The sequence below is a fragment of the Mirounga leonina genome, unplaced genomic scaffold, assembly GCF_011800145.1.
Source record: "Mirounga leonina isolate KUSES-001 unplaced genomic scaffold, KU_Mleo_1.0 Mir_168, whole genome shotgun sequence".
In the NCBI taxonomy this organism is placed as follows: domain Eukaryota; kingdom Metazoa; phylum Chordata; class Mammalia; order Carnivora; family Phocidae; genus Mirounga; species Mirounga leonina.
Genome location: NW_023270426.1, coordinates 51,107,791 through 51,134,376, shown reverse-complemented (window position 1 = coordinate 51,134,376; position 26,586 = coordinate 51,107,791). Strand labels below are relative to the sequence as shown.

Here is a 26,586-nt window from a genome sequence, read left to right as displayed (position 1 = left end):
TTCCCAGAAGCTGCCTAGCTCTTCCCACCTGGACAGAAACTCTAGGTGTCCAACCAATCTCCCCAGGTGAGAAATGGGGCCAGAGTGGATGAGTGGGGGGCCACCAGGGAGCAGGGTGCTGCACTGGTCTGCTACTGTTTATGTTGTTTTAAATTTTTTTTCTGTTTTATTATTTCCAAATTTTAGTTAGAGCCAATTCTCATTACTTTCCATGGCTCTGAGTAGGTCCTGCTCTATTACTTTTCTTCCTCTAAACTCCGGCATTTGAGATTGTGGGAGATCCTGCACAGCTCATAAAACCTCAGGACCAGTTCCCATCCGACTTTCCTCCCACTCTCCAGCCTGTATTCTGCCCAACAATACACTCCTTGGCCAAGGGCTCTGTCTTGGAAGTGAGTTCATTTAAGGGCAAGACTTGCATCGAGTGCAAGGGGATCCGGCAAGTGAATTCCAGGCCCAATTTTGCTTCTTCAGCTTTGCTGTGAAGCTTTGGGCAAATTGTCTAACTTCAGAGCCTCATTTCTAAAATGGGTACTGTTATGTTTTAAGTAAAAGGGCTTGGGGCGAAGTACATAATAACGAACTCTTTTTTTTTTTTCATTTTTCTTTATTTTTTAAAATTTTATTATGTTATGTTATTCACCATACCTTACATCATTAGTTTTTGATATTATAGTCTTCCATGATTCATTGTTGTGTATAACACCCAGTGCTCCATGCAGAACGTGCCCTCTTTAATACCCATCACCAGGCTAACCCATCCCCCCACCCCCCTCCCCTCTAGAACCCTCAGTTTGTTTCTCAGAGTCCATAGTCTCTCATGGTTCGCCTCCCCCTCCGATTTCTCCTCCTCTCTCTTTTTTCCCCACTCCTCTCTTGATGTGATTGTGAGGAGAGCAGATTTGGGTAGGGAGAACTAGGGGCGCTATCTTCTGCATGTAATAAGCAATTACTGGGGACCCTTTTTAAAGTGAGGTGGGGTGAAAGGAAGCAGGGATGCAAAGTGAGTCCATGGGCAGGGATGGAGGCTGGAAAATAGATCAATATCCAGGGAAGCGAAAAGGGCTCTCACCGAATCCCCCAACGTGCCCTGGGAAAGACAGGGCCTAACAGCCAAGTGCCCATGGCTTCAAAGAAGCTCGGGAAGTGGGGACTTCTCCCAAGTTGTTTAGTTTTCCTGGCAGAGGAGGGAGATAAAGGGATTTCAGAAACAGGGATCCAGGGGAGATCTCAGTCGGCGCGAGGCAGAGAGCTGACCAGCACTCGGTGGGCCGTCCCTACTGCGTCGGTTCGGTGCAGGTCACTCCGCAATCGCTCAGTTAAGGATCTGAGCTTCACAGGAGTCAGCCATCAGCTCTTTCATCGGAGCCGAGGGAGGAGGGAGGCAGGCTGAGCGCTGGCACACCGGCGTGCGTACGAGCACTGGGACGCCGGGCCCGCCCGACGGTGGGCGGACTTCGGAGCCCAGCGCCGCACCGGGAAGTGATCGCCGCCGCCCCGCCGCCTGACGCCAGCGGAAGTGCGAGCCCCGGGCGAGCCTGCTCGGAGGCGGAGCGCCCGGGAAGGGGCGGGAGCGGGGCGGGGCTGAAGGTGGCCGTGGCTCGAGGGGGCGGGCGGGGCCTGCAGCGGCGGGGCGGGGCTTGGCGGTGGTTGTTTTCACCCAGGCTGCGGTGCCTGGCTTTCGCCTGGGGCTGCTCGGCGTGGAGGAGTGAGCTGCTGCAGAAAGGGGCGGTCGCCGCTGGAGGTAGCCAGGAGGGCCGGAGCGGAGCGGGCGAGTAAGCCCGTGGTCGTCGGCCGCCGCGATGTCAGCGCAGTGCTGTGCGGGCCAGGTGAGCGGGGGGGAGGTCAGGGGGGCGATGGATCGGGCTACGGGACCAGGAGCCTAGGCCACCGCCGGCTTCCCTGCATGCGCGCCCCAGATCCGCGGCTGTAAGTGGGCCGGGGCTGGGTCGTCTGGGGCTGACACTGCGCAGACTGGATGAGTGCATCGGGCGGAGCACGGCGGGCAGCCGTCGGGGAAACCCTGTGCCGTGGGCGGGCTGGAGGGACACGGGTAAGCCCGAGAGGAGACCCCGAGGTCTTCCCGTCAGGTCTTAGGGACTTCGCCTAGGGCGGGGCAGGCAGGGCTCGGGCGAAGGAACCCGACTGTCCCCGGAGAATTTCCCCTCCTCCTCCTGGCACGAGTGTGTGGTGCTGAGCTCGGTAGCCCACCGGCTCTGCCTACCCGAAGAGCCCAGAAAAAGACGTGCGTTTGGGCAACGTCTCCTTTCTCATGCCGCGAACAAAACTCGGATCATATGGCCCAGGCAGCTTGCACTTGGCATCTAGCAAACCTAGAGCTTTGGCTCTGTGCCTTCGAGAACGTCTCGAAACCTTGTTTCCAAACTATGTTGCTCAGGGCCGGGTGCAGGGAACACTCAGCCCTGCTTCCTGAGTTCCCGACGCAACCCTGGCTGGACGCAGCCCGGCTGCCTGGGCAGAGCGCGAGCCTTCCCGTCCCTCCTTTTGACTGAACTTCCCAGTTACACACATATAATATCTTAAAACATACATGTCTACTTGGGATAGGCGACTCCTACTGGTTAGTAGCGCATCTGGGGAGAATTACTAGGTTTTAACTCTTTTAATGCTAATTTTACACCTTCCCGCTGAGTAAGAAACTAACGAAATAGGTAAAGTCTTCCGGATGCGGAGCTCCCTCCTCCCTATCCTCCCTAGTCTGTACAGCATTTCTGTACACAATTTTAATGGTATGTTTTTTCAAATGAATCCAACTCCGGGGGCATTCAGGTACTGGGGTGTTCTTGCTTTCTTTTTTTTTTTTTTTTAAGATTTTATTTATTTATTTGACAGAGACATAGCGAGAGAGGGAACACAGCAGGGGGAGTAGGAGAGGGAGAAGCAGGCTTCCCCGCGGAGCAGGGAGCCCGATGTGGGGCTCGATCCCAGGGTCCTGGGATCACGACCTGAGCCGAAGGCAGCCGCTTAACGACTGAGCCACCCAGGCGCCCCTGTTCTTGCTTTCTAATACATTCAGCCCTTAGGGCAATCAAGGCCAGTCCGTAAGTGATGGAGGGGTTCACCTGTGAGTTTCTGTAACTGGCCGATTATACTGGCAGATAATCTGTCCCCGTTCCAGTGGCTTTGTGAAGTTATCCTGGTTTTTGAGGTCTAATACAGTACTTGGCATGCATTCATGTTGGCCTTTTCAAACATGAGGAAATTGAGGTTTTTGTGGGTTTTCTTAGGTTTTTATTCTTAAGTAATCTCCATACCGAACCTGGGGTTCAAACTCACAACCCAAGACCAAGAGTCACGTGGTCCACCGACTGAGCCAGCCAGGTCCTCCTGAAAATTGAGGTTTTTAACTTGAGGTGTAATGACTTGCCTTAAGTCAGGCAAGGAGAGAGATGATGCTTACCACCTTGCCAGGGCTTTTGAGACCAAGGTGGATGGGAAAGGCTATTTTCTGAATGTTCTCAATCTCAAAGCGTTGCAAATCTTTAATTGTTGTTTGAGATGCTTTCCAATTTGACGCCACACTTCCCATTATTTAGTAATTACAGATATTTAGGGGCATCTGTCCTCCCCTAGTCCCTTGAAAGCCCCTTGAGGCCTTCTGTGACTCCAAGCAGCTAATTTAGGGCTTTGAAAATGATTACCAGTACTCAAGTGGTCTTGTAAAAAAATTATTGGTATGGTTGATATTTTGGCAGGATTTAATGAGTTGTTTCTAAAATCCCCCTCTCAGGACTTTGGAAAGAACCAAATCCTGGCCATTCATCACAGGAAAGTTAACTTCTGCTTTCTCTGGGCTGCTTGAGGCAACACTGTGGTGGGTCTCAAGGCAGTGAGGGGTTGATGACACTGATTTCATCCGGATGGGGCTATTAAGGAGTGTACGTTAAAAAAAACCTCATAACACCATCAGAAGCTAAGTCTGCCGTGGGGCCTGGGTGGCTCAGTCGTTAAGTGTCTGCCTTCGGCTCAGGTCATGATCCCAGGGTCCTGGGATCGAGCCCCGCATCAGGCTCCCTGCTCAGCAGGAAGCCTGCTTCTCCCTCTTCTACTTCCCCTGCTTGTATTCCCTCTCGCTGTCTCTTTCTGTCAAAAAAAAAAAAAAAAAAAAGCTAAGTCTTCCAATCTTTTCATTTAAAATTTTTTTTTAATTATAATGAATAAACGAATGAGTTTTTCTATTCTACCAATCTTGTTTGTTTAATTTGAGCACCTATGAACTGTTTTTACTCATAGCATTTCTTTTTTTAAAAAATTTTATTTATTTATTTGTCAGAGAGAGAGAGGGAGAGAGCGAGAGCACACAAGCAGGAGAAGTGGCAGGCAGAGGGAGAAGCAGGCTTCCCGCAGAGCAAGGAGCCCGATGTGGGACTCGATCCCAGGACCCTGGGATCATGACCTGAACTGAAGGCAGATGCTTAACCGACTGAGCCACCCAGGCTTCCCTCGCACAGCATTTCTGATATCAAATGTGTAGGGTTCCTCACCCCCGCCCCCGCACCAACCAATTTCCCAACTCCCCGCACACCAACTGGACTTACAACAATTCAATTCAGTTATGACACCACAGGCTTAGTCGGATAAGACTGTCTCGCCCCGCGTTTCAGATGCCAGTCACAAGTCTCCTGGTCCTCCCATACTCAGGAGGAAAACCAAATCTCTGTTTCTGGTTATATCACAATATCACAGCACCTACCATGTGCCAGGAGCTAGGGATAGGGCCATGAGCCAGGCAGACATCATCTCTGCCCTCAGTCGTCCCGTTGTGGGTGGGGGCATCCCATAAACATGTTAACAGTGAAACGGTCAGTACTGGTACTGTAACCAGACCTGGTGGCAGAGGGGCTTTGGGTAGTTTGCTGGGGAAGCCTGTCTGAGAAGATGCTCCCGGAACTGAGACTGATCAGTAAGGAGAGGCATCCATGGCACGGTCTGGGTAAGGGGCCTTTCAGGGTTTTCGAGGAACGGAAGGGAGTCCAGGGTGTCATCAGTGAAGCAGATGAGGTAGAGAGGCAGGCAGGTCCGGATGTGGCCAGCAACTGTCAGCCACGTTTGGAGTTCGGGTTTTGTTCCCGTTCCAGGGAGGGCTGTGGTTTGATTTACGCTTAGATCACTTTGGGAGCTGTGAAGACTCAGCTGTATCAGGGACTAGAGTAGAGGCAGGGAGAGCAGTCAGAGCTGTTCATTCAGTGAATATTTTTTAACTGCCTCCTCTGTGTGCAAGCAGGCTGTAGCAGTGAGCACAAATGCTTCCCGATGGAGCTGAAATCTTGGCCATCTGCTGTTGCTGTAGTCCGAGGAGGAGAGCGTGTTTTATCTTAACATAGGCTGTCGTGTTTACAGTGCGGTGTTGTGGGTTTCTGGGCTAATTTTAGAGGTAGAATTGGACTTTTGTGTGGATTAGGAGTGGGGTGTGGGAATGAGAGCGATTCTGGATTTGTCCCTGGCAACTGGATTGATGATGGTGCCATTTACTAGGTGAGATAGGAGGCTAAAGATTTTATGAATTTATTTGACAGAAAGAGTGAGCGAGAGAGGGAACACAAGCAGGGGGCAGAGGCAGAGGGAGAAGCAGACTCCTCTGCTGAGCAGGGAGCCCAACGCGGGGCTCGATCCCAGGACCCTGGGATCACGACCCGAGCCAAAGGCAGACAACCGACTGAGCCACCCAGGCGCCCCCAGTTGGATGTTTAAATTGGGAGAAGTTTGGGGGCGCCTGGCTGGCTCAGTTGGTAGAGCATGCGACTCTTGATCTTGGGGTTGAGTTCCAAACCCACATTGGGTGTAGAGATTACCTAAAAATAAAATCTTTTTTTTTTTTTAAGATTTTATTTATTTATTTGACAGAGAGAGACACAGTGAGAGAGGGAACTCAAGCAGGGGGAGTGGGAGAGGGAGAAGCAGGCCTCCCGCAGAGCAGGGAGCCTGATGCGGGGCTCGATCCCAGGACTCTGGGATCATGACCTGAGCTGAAGGCAGACACTTAACGACTGAGCCACTCAGGCGCCCTTTAAATTTTTTTTTAAAGATTTATTTATTTGACAGAGAGAGAGAGCGTGAGAGCAGGAACACAAGCAGGGGGAGCGGGAGAGGGAGAAGCAGGCTTCCTGCTGAGCCAGGACCCTGGGATCATGACCTGAGCCGAAGGCAGACGCTTAACCGACTGAGCCACCCAGGCGCCCCATAAAAATAAAATCTTAAAAAAAAATTGGGAGAAATTTGAGGTTGGTAATAGAAATTTTGGGGACTTTAACTGAAGACCTTTAGGAAAAATGTGTAAGCCAGAAAAGAGCTACGGACTCAGTTCAGGGTTTGAATTGGGTAATCTGGACAACCAGGCTGGTGTGAATGTGCGCATTTTACCTACCCTCTATTATCCTTAACTGTAGAATGGGTGTGATAATACCTCCTGGGGTTATTTTGAGGATTACATGGGATCTAGACATACAGTCTCTAAAACATGGTTTGGCACAGAGTAAGGAACCCCAAAACTCTTAGTTTGTTACTGGCCAATACCCACCTGCGCCTGGACATTCTCCAGGTCATCTTATTTTTGCACAGACTCTGATAAGCACTTAGATTTTGCTTATGCTGTTGCTAATGGATGCTAATGGAAGGAGAGATGACAGGAGAGAGTGGTCACTCGACACTTTGTGGGTACCCAGCGCTGTGGCGGGTCCCTGAAGACTGGATGATGAACAAAGCTTCCTTGCTCTCCTGAAACTTAAGGGCTAGTTGGGGTGGAAATGTGGGGACAGCTAGCTACGGAAAATGATGGTACACACTGTCAGTGGTAAATGAGTTGTATAATTGAAAAATCTAGACAGTGCTTTCAGGGCAATTTGAGAATAAAGCTTGACAGGATTTACTCCAGGCAAGTGTAAGCATTAATGATAGTAGTAGCAATAGCTGAAGTTTATTTCCTGCCCACAACGTGCTCGCTGTCGTCTACCTACCTGTCGCTCTTTAGGCGTACATTTTTCACAACAACCTAAACGGGCGATTAGTGTTCTAACTGGCCTCCTTTTGCAGGGGAGGCAACTGAAGTACAGAGAAATAAATGAACTTGACTGATATTACATGGCGGTGGAGCCAGGCCTTGAACACTGGTCTATCTGACTCAAGTTGGGGCTCTTAACTACAAGACTGCCATCCTTTATTATTCTGATTATGTATAAATAATCAGGAACAGTTGCTCATTAATGTTGTGTATTATGAGCCTCAGGCAGTTTTGAATACACAGCTGCTGGACTGCTTTGATAGATATTGGTAGTTGCCAGTGGTTGTGGGTGGGTAGGGTTTAGCTTCTTCCAGATGAAATTCTACCACACATGCAGATGTTTATTGGCAGGCAGGTACAGAACAGTCATGCAACCTGATCTGAGGCTTCATTAAGTCCCAGCTCTTTGCCCTTCTTGGTACACTGACATGGAACTTGCACGTTCACCTGCATCACTAGACGCAGCTGTATTCTAGTGTGCAGGACCCTACCAAGGCTGCCAAGCTAGCAGGACCACATGGATGGATCGCAGCCATGGCGCCATTCCCGGGTTGCACATTCACTCTCCAGTGGTGGTCGAGCCAGTTCATGTAAGGGCATGAATGCCCTGGCCAAGGTATTTCCAGCCAGATCGTATTAATCACTGAGACTTTCCCCAATGAAAGCCCATTTCGTTCTTTCTTTTTTTTTTTTTTTAAGATTTTATTTATTTATTTGACAGAGAGAGACACAGCGAGAGAGGGAACACAAGCAGGGGGAGTGGGAGAGGGAGAAGCAGGCTTCCTGCCGAGCCGGGAGCCCGATGCGGGACTCGATCCCAGGACCCTGGGATCATGACCTGAGCTGAAGGCAGTCGCTTAACCAACTGAGCCACCCAGGTGCCCCGAAAGCCCATTTCTAATGTCTGTTAGGTTAAAGTCTCGAATGCCACCAGGAACTATCCATGGTCAAAGACACATAAAGCTAGATGTTAAAACAGTGAAAACCTTTTATTCTGTAGCCACTGACAGTGGGGAAAAGAGCTGAGCTCTATTCCCATTTGCCCAGAGTTTTCAAGGGGGAATGAGGGAGTAGGGAGGAGTGAGTGGGGCCCAGTAGAGTTAGGGATGTGAAAAGTTACAGGCGTGGTTAGTGTCCTTGTGATTAGGCCAGCTGTGTCTGCTAGTTGGCAAGTTAAGATTGTCCTTCCACTGAGACTGTCCTTTTTGATGATTACTTTTCCAAGGAATGGCATGTGGGTCCTTGAGGAAGACACTCCAGAGTCGTAGGAAATACATATACATCTCAAAGGGACAGGAAGAATTCATAATCGTAAGCCCTCTTTGGTAAATGCTCTGAGAAAGGGAGGCCAGGGCTTATCTCAGGTGTCGGCTAGGGTTTGTGCAGAGTTGCTTTGTGTCAAGATTTCTTGGGAGTTTTCACCATTTCTCACCATGACTATGTTGGTTAACAAAACCGGGGTTCATCGGAGTTAGAGGGCACCAAAGCCCATGCAGGAGACTTAGAGTGTGGCCTCTGAGGAAGTGTTAGCTGTCATCAGGGGATCTGATCACCTCCAGACTGGAGCTTAAAACACACACACACACGCACGCAGTCCATGAAGACCTGTACAAAAAGTAAATAAGCTCAAGAAGCATTTCCTTAGTAATGATCTTCCCCTGGCTTTGAAAGTTCTTTCTGATCGTGCACTTAGATCTGCCCAAAGCACATACTACTTGGAATCTGATGGACAGGAATTGTTTCCTGGTTACTGCATGTATGGGCTTCCTCTCTCCCCCTAGACAGAGCTCATACTCTGACCTCGCTGAATCCCCTGTTGAGTGCTTTTAGTTACAAAACTCTTTCTCCCTACAGCTCTTTGTTTATGGTGATTGGAAATGTTAGGTCCTCGTGATATCATGTGATGCTTCCACCCTTGGAAGGGATCCAGGCACAAAAGTTCATTCTATCCATGACTGGTGTGTTTTTGAACTTTTGGGGGTATTTGTGAAACGGGGAAAAACATCACACTTATCACCCAGAGAACCATATTTTGATATTTTAAAGTCCAGCCACCCATATTTAGTATATATGATTTTACTTCGCAAAATTAGGGTTATGCTGTAGGTGCTGTATTTTGTCCTACCCTTTTTGTGGAATTATTGGGTGATCAAGGGAGTTTTTGTTCTTTCGGTTTTTTGGTTTTTTTTTAACTAATCTCTTCTCCCAATGTGGGGCTCAACTCACAACTCCAAGATCAAGAATTGCAGGTGCTACCGACTGAGTCAGCCAGGTGCCCCTTGGTCAGGGAAGTTTTTAACAGACACAAGCCACTCCTTTGCAGCCATTAATGTTTTTTGGGCTGACATTCAGGTGTAGGTATTCTTCAGCCTTCAAACATGATGACTTCTCCAGAGGTGTTAAATAAAGTTGAATGAGTGAAAGGTACTTACTAAGCATAAGTTAATAGGTTTGTGTGCTTTTCTATTTCTAAAAGATCAAAAATAATGAAGAAAATCTGAATTACACCCCCTTTCGATGCCATCACTGACAATATATTTCAGTCATTTCTAACATTTTCTTTAACTTTGATCTTTTTCCTTACCTTTATTTGTATAACTACTACCTATCTAGATGGTATTTGAGTCATTCTTTTCCTGCTGTATGAAGGTGCTCATCTCTGTTTCAGTTACATTAAGTCTGAGTCCTGTCTTCTTATCAGTAGTATCAGCACTTTTACTTTTCTGTTCATTTTTGTACAATGCAGGCAGAATGCACTGAAGTGCCCACATAGTTGCTCCCCCACACTGACAAAGGGTGGTGATTGGCTGGTATGGAACTGTTGGCTCATATTCCTCACTGGTGAGCTGATACAGAAAGAGCGTTTGAAGATGTGTAGTTAGGCAAGTTTAGGTTGTTGGGGAGATAAGTCTGTCACATATCTTATGTGTGAGAGAATGAGGGTGGCCATGTTGGTTGGAGAGTTAGTGTAAAGGTTGTTCACCCAGATTTGTTTTCTTGGGTTGCTTTATAGCTGACCTGGGCGAGCTGACAAATAGCTTTGGGTTGCGTGCAATGCCTTGGCTGGGAGGGCTGAAGAGGGCCGACCTGTGGGGAGTGGAAGGCAGCCTCAGACTGTGTCTGCTAATGAGATAATCTCTTCCCCATTGCTTGATTCTGCCTGGTTTTCTGTATAAATATCACCTATAGGTTTCCCACAGCTATTCAAGATCTGGAAGTGAGTCAAGTATGAGACTTGGAAGCTTACCTTTCAGTGTCCCAGGTGTTTCAATGTGAACTGCAGGGGTAGGGCAGTAGGGATGGCATTGTCTACTTATATTTCAGTTCATCTATGATAATTTGACCTCAAAAAGAAAGTCCTCGGGGCCCCTGGGTGGCTCTGTCGCTTAAGCATCCAACTCTTGATCTCAGCTCATCCACATTGGGTATGGAGCCTACCAAAAAAAAAAAAAAAAAGAAAGTCCTCATGTAAGATGGTATGCAGAGCTAAACACTGACAGTTCCATTTTATCTTCTTTTTTTAAAAGATTTTATTTATTTGAGAGAGAGAATGAGAGAGAGAGAGTACATGAGAAGGGGGAAGGTCAGAGGGAAAAGTAGACTCCCTGCTGAGCAGGGAACCCAATGCGGGACTCGATCCTGGGACTCCAGGATCATGACCTGAGCCGAAGGCAGTCGCTTAACCAACTGAGCCACCCAGGCGCCCCCATTTTATCTTTTGAATTGTTTTCAGTGCCTGTAATTATAACTATAACATAACTATTGTTCAAGAAAAAAATTTAACTGAGTAAATTCTAAAGATCTAATTGGCTTTATTAATTATTTCATGAACCCAGCAGCATCCCATCTAGCAAGTAGAATGGTTTTTAAAGGTAGAGAGGGAGGGGTACCTGGGTGGCTCAGTCGGTTAAACGTCTGCCTTCGGCTCAGGTCATTTTCCCAGGGTCCTGGGATCGAGCCCCACATCAGGCTCCCCGCTCCTAGGGGAGCCTGCTTCTCCCCCTGCCTGCCGCCCCCGCCTCCTGCACGCTCTCTCTCTCTTTCTGTCAAATAAATAAATAAATAAAATCTTTTAAAAAATTAAAAAAAAATTAAAAATAAAGGTCGAGGGGGTGGAAAAGGAATGGTTTTTAAAGGTAGAGAAGGGTGGAAAAAGAAATTATTAGCAAAGAATTCATTGTTTTAGGCAAGGTCGCCCTCTTAGGGGAGGAGAATGGATGTATCCGCACATTTCCCGGTGCTGACAGGGATATTCCATGGCAGCTGGTTAAAGGTTACATTTTTGGAGGGTTGAAACTGCAGTTAGGTTAGGTAATAGGTCTTCATTTACTGATTTGGGGTCTTAACCTAAGTGACACCATTTTGGGTGTGTGGTTTTCTTTTTAACACTGTAACGATTCTGTGTTCTGTGTGTCCAGTCAAGCAGCACTGTTAGTGAAGTTTTGTTACATTTTGTTGTTGTCAGTTGAATTCAAGGTTGACATTGGATCCTGAGAGCAATATTGATCAAGTTACTAATCTGTGATTATCTTTAATGATCAGGTTTTCCAAGTAGTCTAAAGTGAACCTTTGCAAGATTTTTTTTTCTCTTTTTTTTATTTTATTATGTTATGTTAATCACCATACATTACATCATTAGTTTTTGATGTAGTGTTCCATGATTCATTGTTTGCGTATAACACCCAGTGCTCCATTCAATACGTGCCCTCCTTAATACCCATCACCAGGCTAACACATCCCCCCCCCACCCCTCCCCTCTAGAACCCTCAGTTTGTTTCTCAGAGTCCATAGTCTCTCATGGTTCATCTCCCCCTCCGATTTCCCCCCCTTCATTTTTCCCTTCCTGCTATCTTCTTCTTCTTCTTCTTCTTCTTCTTCTTCTTCTTCTTCTTCTTCTTCTTCTTCTTCTTCTTCTTCTTCTTTCTTCTTCTTCTTCATCTTCTTTTTTTAACGTATGATGTATTATTTGTTTCAGAGTCTGTACAGGTCTTTCTTTTTAAAAGCACTCTGCTGCCCCTTTAGGCGAAGTATCCCATTTTGGCTAACATTCAGATACCTTCCAGAAAGTGGTCGCTTTTCTGTTCAGAGAGTTGTTTCTCTTCTTTTCTTCGATCTCCTGTTGGGTTTGTAGGTGTTCAGAATGGTTTGATCCCTATCCAGCTGAATTCCTGAGAGGAGACGAAATCCAGGTCTCCTACTCCTCCGCCATCTTGCTCCGCCCCCCCTGCAAGATTTTTGAACATAATGTGGGAGTCAGTGTGGCGTGTGTGTAAGGAAATTCAAATATCAAATAATGGATTGATTTGGTTACATAAAACATCTGTTTGAATTTTATTCTATTTTATTTTTTTTAAGATTATTTATTTATTTGACAGAGAGAGAGAGAGAGAGAGACAGAGAGAGAGGGAACACAAGCAGGGAGAGTGGGAGAGGGAGAAGCAGGCTTCCCGCCGAGCACTGAGTCTGATGTGGGACTCGATCCCAGGACCCTGGGACCATGACCTGAGCCGAAGGCAGACGCTTAACGACTGAGCCACCCAGGCGCCCATCTGTTTAAATTTTAAAGGAAACAGGATTTTACTTTGGCTTTTGTTCTGTAGTTTTCCTTCTGAGATTAAAGCTGAGCTGATGTTTAAGGAAAGCAGCTGTTACAGAAAAAGTTAGAGTGGATTTTCATTACAAATTTTGAAACAACTTGCAGGTTGAAGTAAGGTTGCGGTATACAGTGATTAAAGAGCATTTTTCCCCCTCATGAAAACTGTCTAGTCAAAACAAAAGTAGGAAAAACACATGCACACAACCCCTTAAATCTTATTTATGCAGAGATAACCAGGAGAGCTGGAGAATCAGACTTGTTTGTTTAAGTATTGTTTTTATAAACTGGCCAACTACACTTTGAAACAAAGCCCACAAGGTCTTCATAGGATTTATTTTCCAGTTTTTTGTTCTTGCATTATATCTCAGTAATTTCACAGAGGGCTGAGTCTCCTAATGCTCTGATCCTTAGTGCATGTGGTTCACCAAAACAAGGAGGAATTCAGTCTTTTGTTGCTGACTCCATGCTTACTGAACTCCTCTAGTGGTATTCTGAGAAACAATGGCAGTATTTTGTAACCATAGCAATGAAAATGTTCTCTGTAATAGGATTCTTTATCAGTATGAATTTTCCTCAGCTTTGGTAGCATTATTCCTGTTAAATAACAAAAGATCCAACCACGTAAAATTTAAGGACCTAATTGGCTTTACTGATCGATTCATGAATGGGCAGCATTCCATCTAGTAGGTAGAAGGGAGCTTCAAAGGTCTACAGAAAAGGAAGGGTTTTCTTTTCCTTTTTTTTTAAGATTTTATTTGTTTGAGAGAGAGCGAGAGTCTCAAGCAGTCTGTATGCTGAGCGCTGAGCGCACGCAGGGCTCAATCCCATGTCCCCGAGACCAGGATGTGAGCGGAAACCAGGAGTTGGACACCCAACCGACTGTACCTCCTAGGCACCCCAAAAGGGAGGGGTTTTCAAAAGTAGGAGGGAGAGAGCAAAAGGAAACTTTTGGTACAGAATCCATTGTTTTAGGCAACGTTGCCTTCCTAAGGGGAGCAGAAGGGGAAGGAGTCTATCAGTAAACTTCATAGTGCTGACCAGGAAATTCTGTGTTGACTAGTTAAAAGTTATATTTTCAGGGGTTGAAACTGCAGTTCAGTTCACCTAAGGGACACCATTTGGGGCCTGTGGTTTTCTTTTTAACATTCCTAAGAACACTGGCGACTTCTTTGCTGTTTGGGGGGGGGCGGGGAAGCTTACAACCCCTAAAGCAATATGTCAATTGATAAATATTCACTGGGTACCTAGAATATTAGTTCAAGGCATTAACTAGGTCTACTTTCATGCTTGGGAGCAACTAGTGAATTGATGCTGAATTTTCTTAGTATAAGATCTCTCCTGGACAGAACTTCAGAGACCTGGATTGAGGTTGGTGTATCTCAGCTTTGGAGCTTTTATGCCTGTGAAAGGGGAGGAAGCAGCAGGTTCACTGGGGGGACACTTCCTTAGGAGTAAATGAACCAACTCAGGGAAGAAGGTGGGGAGCTAGGTCCTCAGGAATGGGCTCTGGTGGTTTCTGTACAGCCCTGTGGTTACATAGTGTTTCATCCGAGAGGGTTCTTGCCATTTTTCAGCTTCTCAAAGGAATCTTATGACCTCAAAAAAACCTAACGTAGAACGATAAGGGAAAGACCAACATTGGAGATATTTCCATTTAACGGACAGGCTTTCGGGGTGCCTGGCTGGGTCATTCAGTGGAGCATGCAACTCTTGATCTCGGGGTTGTAAATTCGAGCCCCAGGTTGGGTGTAGAGATTACTTAAAAATAAAATCTGAAAGCAAAACAAAAAACCAAACCCCAAACTTTAAAAGGCAGACACTTCTGTAGCAAACATAGAAAGAGAATAAAACAATGGAGGGTACAGCCTGCCTGGAAAGGAAAGAGCATGGGGGTTTGGGGTGGGAGAGGTTTTGACTTTGTCAGATGACACCCTACACCCTAGAAGTTCTTAAGGGAGAGTCCAAGATTCCTGGGGGTTTTGGCAGCCTTGGTTTCCAAGGAGCAGAAGCTATGGCACTGTGGGTTAGAGACTACTGGGGAGCTAAGGAACTGATCTTTTAAGCTAAGGTTATGATCTTTTAAGACCCATGGCAATGGAGGGGAGATCAGTAGCTAGATGTGGGAGATGTGGCATTTCAGTGGAATGTGGTTTGAGGTGTTAAAAAACAAAATTCTACTGAGTAAAATGGAAGATCTAATTGGCCTTATTAAATGGTTCTTGAATTGGGGGGTGCCTGGCTGGCTCAGTCAGTGGAACATGTGATTCTTGATTTCAGGGTTGTGGGTTCAGGTCCCACGTTGGGTGTAGAGATTACTTAAAAATAAAAAAAAAATTTTTTTTCAAAAAAACCCAATTCATGAATTGGGCAGCATCCCATCTAGCAAATAGAAAGGAGCTTCAAGAAGTTTTAAGAAATGGGGAGGTTTTTATAGGAAGGAGAGTGGGGCAAGGAAGTTATTAGCAAAAAAAAAAAGGAAAAAGAAAGGATTGTTTTAGGCAAGGTCACTTTCCCTTAGTGGGAAGAGCAGGGAGTTTGTTTGTTTGTTTTTTTTTTTTTAAAGATTTTGTTTATTTATTTGACAGAGAGAGACACAGCAAGAGAGGGAACACAAGCAGAAGGAGTGGGAGAGGGAGAAGCAGGCTTCCTGCGGAGCAGAGAGCCCGATGTGGGGCTCGATCCCAGGACCCTGGGATTGTGACCTGAGCCGAAGGCAGACGCTTAACGACTGAGCCACCCAGGTGCCCCAGGGAGTCTTTTTTTTAAAGATTTTATTTATTTATTTGAGAGAGGGAGTGAGCGAGAGAGAGCACAAGCAGGGGGAGCGGCAGGCGGAAGGTGAAGCAGGGTCCCTACCAAGCAAGGAGCCCGATGAGGGACTCAATCCCAGGACCCTGGGATCATGACCTCAGCCAAAGACAGATGCTTAACTGACTGAGTCACCCAGGCTTCCTGCGCAGGTGTCTTAACATGCAGATTTCCTCATATTCCTTTGCAGGGATGGAGAGGGCCCATGTGACAGATGATCTCATTGGTGCTGACTGCAAAATTCTTGACTGACTGGTTAAGACGATATTTCTTGAGGGGGGTGGAGGATGAGGAGGACTACATTTCAGGGAGAGGGTAGAGCTACAATTAAGTTAGGTATTAAGCCCTGGTTTGGTTTCTTGGCCGTGTGTCCGTGACTCCTTTGTGGGCCTGTGGTTGATTTTAGAGAGGGATCTGAACAGATTGCCCTTGTGGAGGAGGAGCAGGTTACAACCTGAACAAATCTGGGGCTGGCCCTTGGTATGCATAGTGGAGAGGCTTGGACACTTACTGTCTCCAGATTGCAGGATGCTGAAGTTCATTTACTCTGAGTTCTGTAAGCTGCCAACATTTTGTTTGAAAAATAAGTATTTAAAGCCATAATTTACATCCCACATATTTTGATGTTGTGTTTTTGTTACTCTGTTTAAGTATTTTCTAACTTCTCTTATGATTTATTCTTTGGCCTATGGGTTATTTAGAAGTGTGTTGTTATTTTCCAAGTATTTGAGGATATTTCAGGAGTATTTTTGCTATTGAATTCAAATTGACTTTTGTGGTGATCAAAGAACATATTCTGTATATATTAATATCTTTTAAAGCTGTTGTTGTATGGCGCAGAATATGATATATCTTGGTGACTCCCCCTTGAAAAGAACATATATTCTACAGTTATTGCATATAGTGTTCAAGTTGATTGCTTGTGTTGCTGAAATCTCCTTTACTGATTTTTTAGTGGTGGTGGTGGTGGGGATCATCTAATTCTATCAATTACTGGGAGAAGGGTATTTTCTAAAATGATTGTGTTTTGTCTCCCCCATTAGTTCTGTCATTTTTTGTTTAATATATTTTGAAGCTGCATTAGGTGTACACACATTTAGGGTTGTTATGTTTCCTTAAGGAATTGATCCTTTAAATTTTTTTTAAGATTTATTTAATTATTTGAGAGAGAGAGAGTGTGTGTGCACACACGTAAGTGGGGGAGGGGCAGAGAAGAGAGAATCTCAAGCAGATACCCTGCTGGGTGAGTAGTCGGATGCGGGGCTCCATCCCAGGACCCTGAGATCATGACCTGACCTGAAATCAAGAGTCAGATGCTTAACTGACTGAGCCACTCAGGGCCCCTGAATGAATCCTTTAATAAAATGACCTCTTTTATCTCTGGAAATGCTCTTTATCTTCAAGTTTTTGTCTGGCCATACCACCCTTTTAGCTTTCAATCCATTTGTGTCTTTTACCTTTTTTTTTTTTTAAGTAAGCTCTATGCTCAATGTGGGGCTTTAATTCATGACCCACAGATCAAGAGTTGCATGCTCTACTGACTTGAGTCAGCCAGGTGCCCCATCAACCCGTTTGTGTCTTATATTTAAAAGTGTGTGTCTTATAAACAGTGTGTAGTTGGGACTTGCTTTTTGATCCAGCCTGACAATCTTTGCCTTTTAATTGGATGATTAGATTATTTACATTTAATGTAATCATGTTTGAACGTAAGGCTATGTATGGCCATTTTCATTTCCCCTTCCTTCTTTTTTATCTTTTTTTGGGGGAGGGATATTAGTTGAATATTTTTAAGCATTCTATCCTCCTTTATTGCCTTTTTATTTCTTAGAGTGTTGTTTTAAGGATTACAGTATTGTAGCATCTTGAAGAAGGGATATGAATCAGAATTTCACCATTAGTGATGGAAACTCTTTTGGTGGGTCAATTTACTATATATTTACTGAGTATAGCAAATGATGAATTAAGTAATGTTCATGAGATTTTAAAACTGTATTTTCTGTTTTATAAAAATAATACATAGTTATCATAGAAAATCTGGAAATACAGAAAAGAATAAAGAAGAGAGTAAATATTGTTTATAATCCCAGAGAGAACAAACCTTGTTAGTATTTTGTTTTTTTTAGTTCTAGTATTAAAATACAATAAATTAGACTGTACTTTATGTACTATTTTATATCCTAACTTATTATCACATGGTACTGTGAACATTTTTACATATCATAGGAATTCTTGTTACATATTGTAGGAATTCTTAAAAGCAAACACTGTAGGGCGCCTGGGTGGCTCAGTTGGTTAAGCGACTGCCTTTGGCTCAGGTCATGATCCTGGAGTCCCGGGATCGAGTCCCGCATGGGGCTCCCTGCTCGGCAGGGGGTCTGCTTCTCCCTCTGACCCTCCCCCCTCTCATGCTCTCTCTATCTCATTCTCTCTCTCAAATAAATAAATAAAATCTTAAAAAAAAAAAAGCAAACACTGTAATCACTGTATAACATTTAATTGATCATATCAGCATTTATTTCACTATTTTCCTTTTATTAGACATTTAGTGTCTGTCTGCCTTCCTTCCTTCCTTCCTTTCCTTCTTTCTTTCTTCCTCTTTTTAAGGTTTTATTTTTTTTCAAGTAATCTGTATACCAAACGTGGGGCTTAAACTTACAACCTTGAGATCAAGAGTCTCATGCTCCACCAACTGAGCCAGCCAGGTGCCCCTTAATGTATTTCTTTAAAAAAATCCCCAAACTATTATAAATAAGTCTTATGTAGTTTTTCTCTCTGCCTGTGCCTCTTTAGGTTAGAACACTGGAAACAGTCCTACTGTGACACAATGTGAATATACGTTCCTAAAAATCACACTATGCAAAATTGCACAATAAAAACCACAGGCCCAGGGCGCCTGGGTGGCTCAGTCGGTTAAATGTCTGCCTTTGGCTCAGGTCATGATCTCAGGGTTCTGGGATCGAGCCCTGCATCGGGCTCCCTGCTCAGTGAGGGTCTGCTGCTTCTTCTCCCTCTGCCTCCTCCCCATGCATGCTCTGTCTCTGTCTCTTTCTCTCAAGGAAATAAAATCTTTAAAAAAACAAACAAACAAAGCCACAGGCCAAGGGAAAAATGATGTTGGGGCATAACATTCTAAACTTTATCAGTGATACACTAAAAAAAAAAAAAAAAAAAAAGGAAACTAGTTAAAATGGTATTACAGTTTTACAAATGTTAAATGGTTAAGAAGGGGGGCACCTGGGTGGCTCAGTCAGTTAGGCCCCTGCCTTCAGCTCGGTCATGATCTCAGGGCCCTCATTGGGCTCCCTGCTCAGTGGGGAGCCTGCTTCTTCCTCTCTCCGCAGCTCCCCCTGCTTGTGCTTTCTCTCTCTCTCAGATAAATAGATAAAATCTTTAAAAAAATAATAAATGGTTAAGAAGAAATACATAAATACTATGAAAAGTTTGGCACTTCATTTTGAAAAGATCTGAAATTTGCTTGTGGAAATGGGTGTTGGAAGAGTTGCAGCTTATGAGTTACTGTGAAGTCGTAGAAGGAAGGTTATCTGAAATTGGATGGAAAGGTGTAACACCACATGTGTTTTTGGAAGTTCGTAAGTGCTGGTTGAACTGAGTTGTGTGCATTTCATGTATTCCTGTGCAGCTCAGTACAGCTGAGTATACTTTTCTACCTTCAGTGAGTATCTCTCACAGACAAAATTACGCATCCTATTATGTTCAAATTGTTCTCTAACATGGCAGGGGAGAAAAAAGTTTTCTTTGACTCTCCTAGCATCTCTGGTGGACACAGACAGATTAACAGGAGAAAACCATACACATTTATTGAATGTAAGGTTTATGTGACTTGGGAGCCCTCATAATGAAATGAAATGTAAAGAAATGGTGAAACCTACTTGCTTTTATATTAGGTTGAACAAAGAGAGGCAGTTGTGTGGAAAAGTGATTTAACTTTATGGGGAGACTTAACTAGAAAGATAAGAATTATTTTAATAAGGTCTGTTTTAATAGGATTCTCTCCATCTCAACTTTTGGTCTTTCATAAGAATGTCTTCCTCCTGGTACAGGGAGGGCACCTTTCTTATGGGAATTTATCTTCTCTTTTCAGGAAGAAAAAGGAAGGCCAGAGCACCCTTCTTGAACCTGCTGTTTCTCAAGTGCCTTTAACTCAAAACACTCTATGCCAAAGTACCATATTTTAGGGTGACATGCTCTGAATTCTTAATATCAGTCCTGTTGGGGGGCACCTGGGGGGCTCAGTTGGTTGAGCATCTGACTCGTAGTTTCAGCTCAGGTCATGATTTTCATGGTTGTGGGATCGAGTCCCACGTCAGGCTCTGTGCTCAGTGCAGAATCTGCTTCAGATTCTTTCTCCCTCTCCCTCTGCCCGCTCACTCGAGTGCGCTCTCTCTCTCTCAGATAAATAAAATCTTAAAAAAATATATCAATTCTGTTCGAACAAATTTGTGGCTTTTTTTTTTTTAAAGATTTTATTTATTTATCTGAGAGAGAGAATGGGAGAGAGAGAGCCTGAGAGGGGGGAGGGTCAGAGGGAGAAGCAGACTCCCCGCTGAGCGGGGAGCCCGATGCGGGACTCGATCCCGGGACTCCAGGATCACAACCTGAGCTGAAGGCAGTTGCTTAACCAACTGAGTCACCCAGGCACCCCAAATTTGTGTTTTTAAAGCAAGTATAGCAGGACGGACTATAGGATAAATAGCTCAGAAGCACTGGATGTTGGCGACCTTCTTCACTAAGGCTGACCAACAAGTTCACACTCCTGTTAGCTGCGTGAGGGAGAAGCTGACCCTCCTGCCTCCCTTTGGATCAGCTCCCAGAAAGCTGATGCTTGAAGTGGCTGGAAGGATCTTCTGCTCGTCCTACCCAATTGTGCTGAGATTTCTTGTACTATAATAAGCAAATACAGAGACAGGAACTTCCTATCTTTGGAAACAGTTCTTCTTCATTTTTGGGAGCTCTGGTTTAATTCTTCCTGTGGGCCTCCCAAGGCTGAAATGACCTGCCAGCTAGGATCTTGGAGAGGGAGGTGACAGTTTTGTATAGTCAGAAGAGGCAGGTGGTGTTGAAGGTGGGCATACGCTGTGGCTCCCGGACCAGAAGAGGCCCACAGTTGGGTTGATCCTGCTGGTTGTGGGAACCCCAGCATCCACCCAAACCATAAACTGTAAATTGGGACATGCTAACAAAGGGGAATTAGACCTCTGGCTATGAGAAGTTTCAGTCGGAAGCCAAAATATTTGGAACTTTTAGCACACACAGATAGTTTTTAAGGGTAATGGTCAGGCAGTTTGAAATGAGAACCATCTTGGGAAGTGTTTGGTTGGCGGCAAGTCACCGAAAGTCTCACTCCTGACTTTCTCATGGGAGTGATACCTGTCGCTCCTGGTTGTTGGGTTACTGTTTTGGGATGGCCTGTGGCCTGTGAGAATCTGGGAAGTCACAGGTGACTGCTGGATCTAGAAGGATCCTTAAGGGAGTGACACGCCCACCCTCTCACATCACTGAAGAGGAGAGAGGCCCCCAGAGCTCAGGGCCTCTTCCAAGGCAACAGCAAATCAGGGCCCAGGGCCTGCCACCTTGCTCCCCTGGCCTTGGCCATGCTCAGTGCCCAGTACACAGTTCTTAAATGACAAGGGAGTGAATGGGTGGCTTTTTGTTTATTTATTTATTTATTTATTTATTTATTTTGATCCTGAAGATGTCTATTGTCTTTGCAGAGCAGTTCGACAAAGAACTCATGGCTATAGATTTGAAACATCTTACGGTTGATGTCCCATATTGGTTTTTGAGACCATGTTTTGCTGTAATAAGATCAGTGTACACCTTTTGTCCTCTCTCTTCCTTTAAACTCCCAAATAATCATTTACCTTTTTTTTCCCCCAGAAAGTTTTGCTCTGTCCATGGATTATAGGATTTGACAGAAAGAAGTTTTTAAGAATGTGCTTTCCTACCAAGTGATGTCATTTGTGAAAGTTGCAGGTTGCTGAATAAGAGGTATTAGGCCCTTTAGAAAGAGCTGGTTAACCAGGGAGCCGCTCTATGCAAATTATTATGCCGAGCCGTAGCTTCTGGTTGCAGGCTTTGAAAAGCATGCAGCAGTAAATTATTTCCTTATGACGCGGGGGTTGGGGGTGGGGTGGGGGGTAGCTCTGAGGGTTGTCACGGGATTGCCTTTTCTTGGAAGCAGAAGGGCCAGCAGAGCTGAGTCTCTGACTTCTTCTTCCTGCTGTGGTATGGCAGGAAGAAAGCAGGGCTTGGAGTTCTGGAGAAGAGGCTAATTAATGCTCATTGCATTTGCCCTTCATTATGGAGAGTCTGAGGGTATTCCCAGATTATTTGGGAGATGCCCCTTCTCTCTTCCAGTCAGCATTATTCTTCCATTCCCTCTTCCTGATGTTTCTAAGACTTAGAGAATAATAAAAATTAGTACTGTAAGTAAAGTCAGGAGCTCCTGATCACAAATTATCTGTTCTATAAGGCTATTATTAGAAGGGATAAAGAAAAAAGCTATGGACTTGTTAAGTGAGCTGTAGCATTTGGAAGGACTGATGTGAGCTGGTGGGTCCCAGGGCAGTGCTGTTGGTATTTTGGGTGCCACAGTTCTTGCTCTTGAGGGACTCTTAGGCAGAGCCGATAAACCCCAGATGTTAGTAGCACTCACCAGCCTTTGTGAAAACACTGCCCCCACCGTTATGACCTGTGACCCACAAAGCCCCAGGGAGATGGGATGCTGCCCAGGTAAGAACCACTGAGTGCTTTGGGCTTGACAATTTTTTCGTACAGTTTATAGAGTTCTTGCAAAACAGACTGAATCCTACTTCCAGGGTGTCACAGCTATAGCGATGAAAAAGGACACAAGCAAAGTAGATGATTCTGCCGCAGCACCCCCTTGACATATATGAGATACAGTATATACAATATGAGATACAATAAAAGCTTGATACAACGACACAGGTTGAACTTCGGATGTGGTTTACTTTAAATGTTGCTCAGAAATATTGCATTAAGGTTTAGTGCTCTGGATAAGCCGGTTAGGTGAACTTACGTTTGATAGGAAAAGGAAAAGCATACTTTCTGGTGAGAGAATTCATCTAGACCTATTTCTGGTGTGCATTTTAGGCTGTTTTGTTGATTGTCTAGAGGCGGTATAGTTCGGTAGTCAAGAGCCGATTCTGATGATGGGCAGCTTGAATTTAGGTGCAGTCTCTGGCCCGTACCGGTGGTGTGCTTTTCCTCTGTCCTTTAGTCTACTTACCTGTGATATGGGGTAATCACTAGTATCTTCGTGGGATTTTGCACTTGGAACAGTAGCTGGCCCAGAATATGCGTTCATAAATGCTCCCTGTTATGGGATGGACTGGCAGTCTTTGTTGGGGTAACAGTACCGAAATTTTAAGATGTAAGTAAGTGTCTTTTGAGATTTGATCCATACCCTTTACATCAGAATAAATAATGTGTAGCTCTAATATTTAACCATATTAAAATGGGTCCATAAAAAATATTAAGAGGAAAGATTAGTGAACTTTTAAAATAATAATCTTGGAATGGCTAAGGTTTTTCTAATTGTGATGGAAGATATATAAAACAGATTGATGAATTTGACTATATAAAAATGAGGAACTTGTCCAGAGCAAAATATAAACAAAAGTCAAACACAAATGATACAGTGATTCACAGGATAAAGATATATTTTCCTTAGTGTACCAAAAGAATTTTTATAAATCAATGGAAAAGACACACAATAGAAAAATGGACAAAGGTTAGGGATAGATACTTCAGGGGGAAAAAAAAATGCAAATTGCTGGGGCGCCTGGGTGGCTCAGTCATTTAAGCGGCTGCCTTCGGCTCAGGTCATGATCCTGGGGTCCTGGGATCGAGCCCCATGTCCAGCTCCCTGCTCAGTGGAGAGCCTGCTTCTCCCTCTCCCTCTGCCTGCCACTCTGCCTACTTGTGCTCTCTATCTCTCTGTCAAATAAATAAATAAAATCTTTAAAAAAAAAAATGCAAATTGCCAGTAAATATGTGAAAAGATGCTCAGTCTTACTCATAATTTAAAGATACAATTAAAAAATGGAGATTTTTCTCACTAATCAGATTAACAGTTAAAAAGTATAATAATATAATGTGATTAACATAACATAAAAAAAAAAAAAAGTATAATACCCAGGGGCTCCTGGGTGGCCCAGTCGGTTAAGCGTCTGCCTTAGGCTCAGATCATGATCTCAGGGTCCTGGGATCGAGCCCTGCATTGGGCTCCTTGCTCAGTGTGGAGCCTGCTTCTCCCTCTCCCCCTCCCCCTCCCCCTGCTTGTGTGTGCTCTCTCTCTCTCTCTCTCAAAAAAGTATAATACCCAGAGTTGACAAGGTGATAGAAAAACCAACCTTTGTGGGTTCATGTTTATTCACCTCTGAAGGAATAAACTGTGCTGTTTTTTGTATTGGAAGTAAATGCGGAACATCTTAAGTCATCACTGGTAGTGAAAACTAATTTAAAATAAAAATGTATTAGTCTTCCATACAGTGGAATATTAGGTTGCCACTAAAAAATGAGGTAAATTTGTGCAGAGAGGGAGAGATGTCCAAGATGTGTTGTTAAATAGGGATTAAAGAAAAGTATGTATATGATGAACCCAATGAATATGATTTTCAAAAGGAATAGGCATATGTGTATTTATGTATGTCAATGCTTGTAAATGCATAAAGATTTCTGAGAGCTTTTTTTTTTTTTTTTAAAGATTTTATTTATTTATTTGCGAGAGAGAGAATGAGAGACAGAGAGCATGAGAGGGAGGAGGGTCAGAGGGAGAAGCAGACTCCCTGCCGAGCAGGGAGCCCGATGTGGGACTCGATCCCGGGACTCCAGGATCATGACCTGAGCCGAAGGCAGTCGCTTAACCAACTGAGCCACCCAGGCGCCCCTGAGAGCTTTTAAGATACATTGTCATATATGTAGAAACTGTCATATATAGAAGACTATATACGGTCATATAGAAGATATATGTAGAGACTGTCATAAGTGGTTACTGCATTGGAGTAAGAGGGAGGTTGGGTGGTAGGGAATAATGGAGGGAGCATTTGTTTCTCATTTGACATCTTGCTGTGCTGTTTGAATTTATCATGAGCATGTGTTGGTTGCTTTTAAAATTTTCAATCTTAGGCTTTAGCAAACCTAAATATGTGAATTTTGACATGTATGATTGCATTTTCTGCCACTGTTTTCATTCTCGATGCTACTCCTGCCCCTCAAGGAGATGATGGTAGTGGCGGTGTGTGTTTTATATATTTAGGAAATGGGTTTAGACATAAGAGATTTAGCCCATGTTTGCATTAAGACAGGAAACTGAGATGATTATTTTGGCTGCACAACTGGTACAGATGTGTGGTGTATCTGCATTATTCATCATTTGCATATGTAAATATTTCTTTTTCATAACTAAAGTGTACTGAGGTGAATAGAACTGGAAAAATAAGAATATGCCACCCATAAAAGTGGGTGCCAAGATTACGGTTAAACTGTCAAATTAGATTTTGTAAGGGTTTCCAGCTGGCTGTGGATTATTAGGAGACATATGAAAGGGCTGCTTTGGTATAAGATAAGAAAATTGTTGGAGAAATGGGAGCCCTGGTACCAAGATTCAGCCATCCCCAGTGTGCAGTCTCTTAAGAAAACTGAATGTGGAAAGATCCATGAAAAACTTCATGTAAACTTTACAAAGCATTTTATAGCTGACCAATAAGTTAAACACATGAAACGATTTCAGCTTCTAAGTGCTAGGAATTTGTCCTTGGGGGACACTTGATTCCTGTTTAAATTAACAGGTGTTCAAAAAAACCTCACAGTTTCCTTTTGTGTTCTTAACATGGAGTTGGAGAAATGCCTAAGCTTTTACTTTTCGGTTGAGGAGAAATAGCCAACTTTTTAAAAAATCATGATTTGAGGTTTTCCTTTTTTTTTTTACACTTCCCCATTTCTTTAAAAAGGACTTTATTAGGTTATTTTTAATTAAAGAAACTTTATAAAAATTAAAAGAGTTTTATTAAGATACAGTTCACATACTATACAGCTCACGCATTTCAACTGTACGATTCTGTGGTTTTTAGGATAGTCCCAGAGTTGTGCAACCCTAAGTTTAGGACATTTTGTCACCTTCCATGGCCATTAGCAGCCATTGCAACTTTTCCCCCAAATGTCTTCAGAGCCCTGGCAAGGGCTAACCTACTTGCTGACTTGGTGGATTTGCCTCTTCTGCAAGTTTCATATGAATAGAATCATATAGTATGTGGTCTTTTGACTGGCTTCTCTCACAGGGTGTGTGTTCAGAATTCATCCACGTTGTAACATGTACAGTATTTCATTCTTTTTTATGGAATATCCCACATCTTACTCATCTTTGTGTTAGTTGATGGTTGTTTGGGGTTGGTTCTACTTTTTGCCTTTTAATAATGCTTTTATCACCATCTGTGTACAAGTTTTTGTGTGCATATGTTTTCATATATATCTAGGAGTGGAACTGCTGGATCATATGGTAACTGTGTTTAACATTTTGAGGAACTGCCAACTCATTTTCCAAAGAGGCTGCTGCATCTTCCTGTCCCACCAGCACTGCATGAGGGCTCTTGATTTCTTCACATCCTCACCAACTCTCATTATTGTCTTTTTTTAAATTTATTTTTTATTTTTTTAAAAGATTTTATTTATTTATTTGACAGGGAGAGACATAGTGAGAGAGGGAACACAAGCAGGGGGAATGGGAGAGGGAGAAGCAGGCTTCCAGCAGAGCAGGGAGCTCGATGCGGGGCTCGATCCCAGGACCCTGGGGTGGTCATGACCCGAGCCAAAGGCAGAGGCTTAATGACTGAGCCACCCAGGCACCCTTTTTTTTTTTTTTAATTACAGCCATCCTAGTGGGTGTGAAGTGGTATCTCATTTTGGTTTTGACTTGCATTTTCCTAATGACTAATAATGTTGAACATCTTTTCAGGTGCTTATTAACCGTTTCTATATCTTCTTTTTTTTTTTTAAAGGTTTTATTTATTTATTTGTCAGAGAGGGAGAGAGGGACAGAGCACAAGCAGGGGAAGTGGCAGGGAGAGGGAGAAGCAGGCTTCCTGCGGAGCAGGGAGCCCAACGCAGGGCTTGATCCCAGGAC

At 44.2% G+C, this 26,586-nt stretch overlaps 1 protein-coding gene across 2 annotated transcripts in view; it reads left to right on the top strand.

The window, feature by feature from the left end:
- The first annotated feature begins 1,669 nt into the window (after nucleotides 1–1,669).
- SERINC5 (serine incorporator 5) overlaps nucleotides 1,670–26,586 on the top strand; it is a 102,428-nt gene continuing 77,511 nt past the window's right edge. Inside the window, exon 1 of one of the 2 annotated variants that reach the window (XM_035014741.1) lies at nucleotides 1,670–1,829. In XM_035014741.1, the coding sequence (XP_034870632.1) occupies nucleotides 1,803–1,829 (27 nt within the window). In that variant the 5' untranslated portion in view covers nucleotides 1,670–1,802. The remainder of the gene's footprint in view (nucleotides 1,830–26,586) is intronic. The other variant, XM_035014742.1, reaches the window with a different exon arrangement.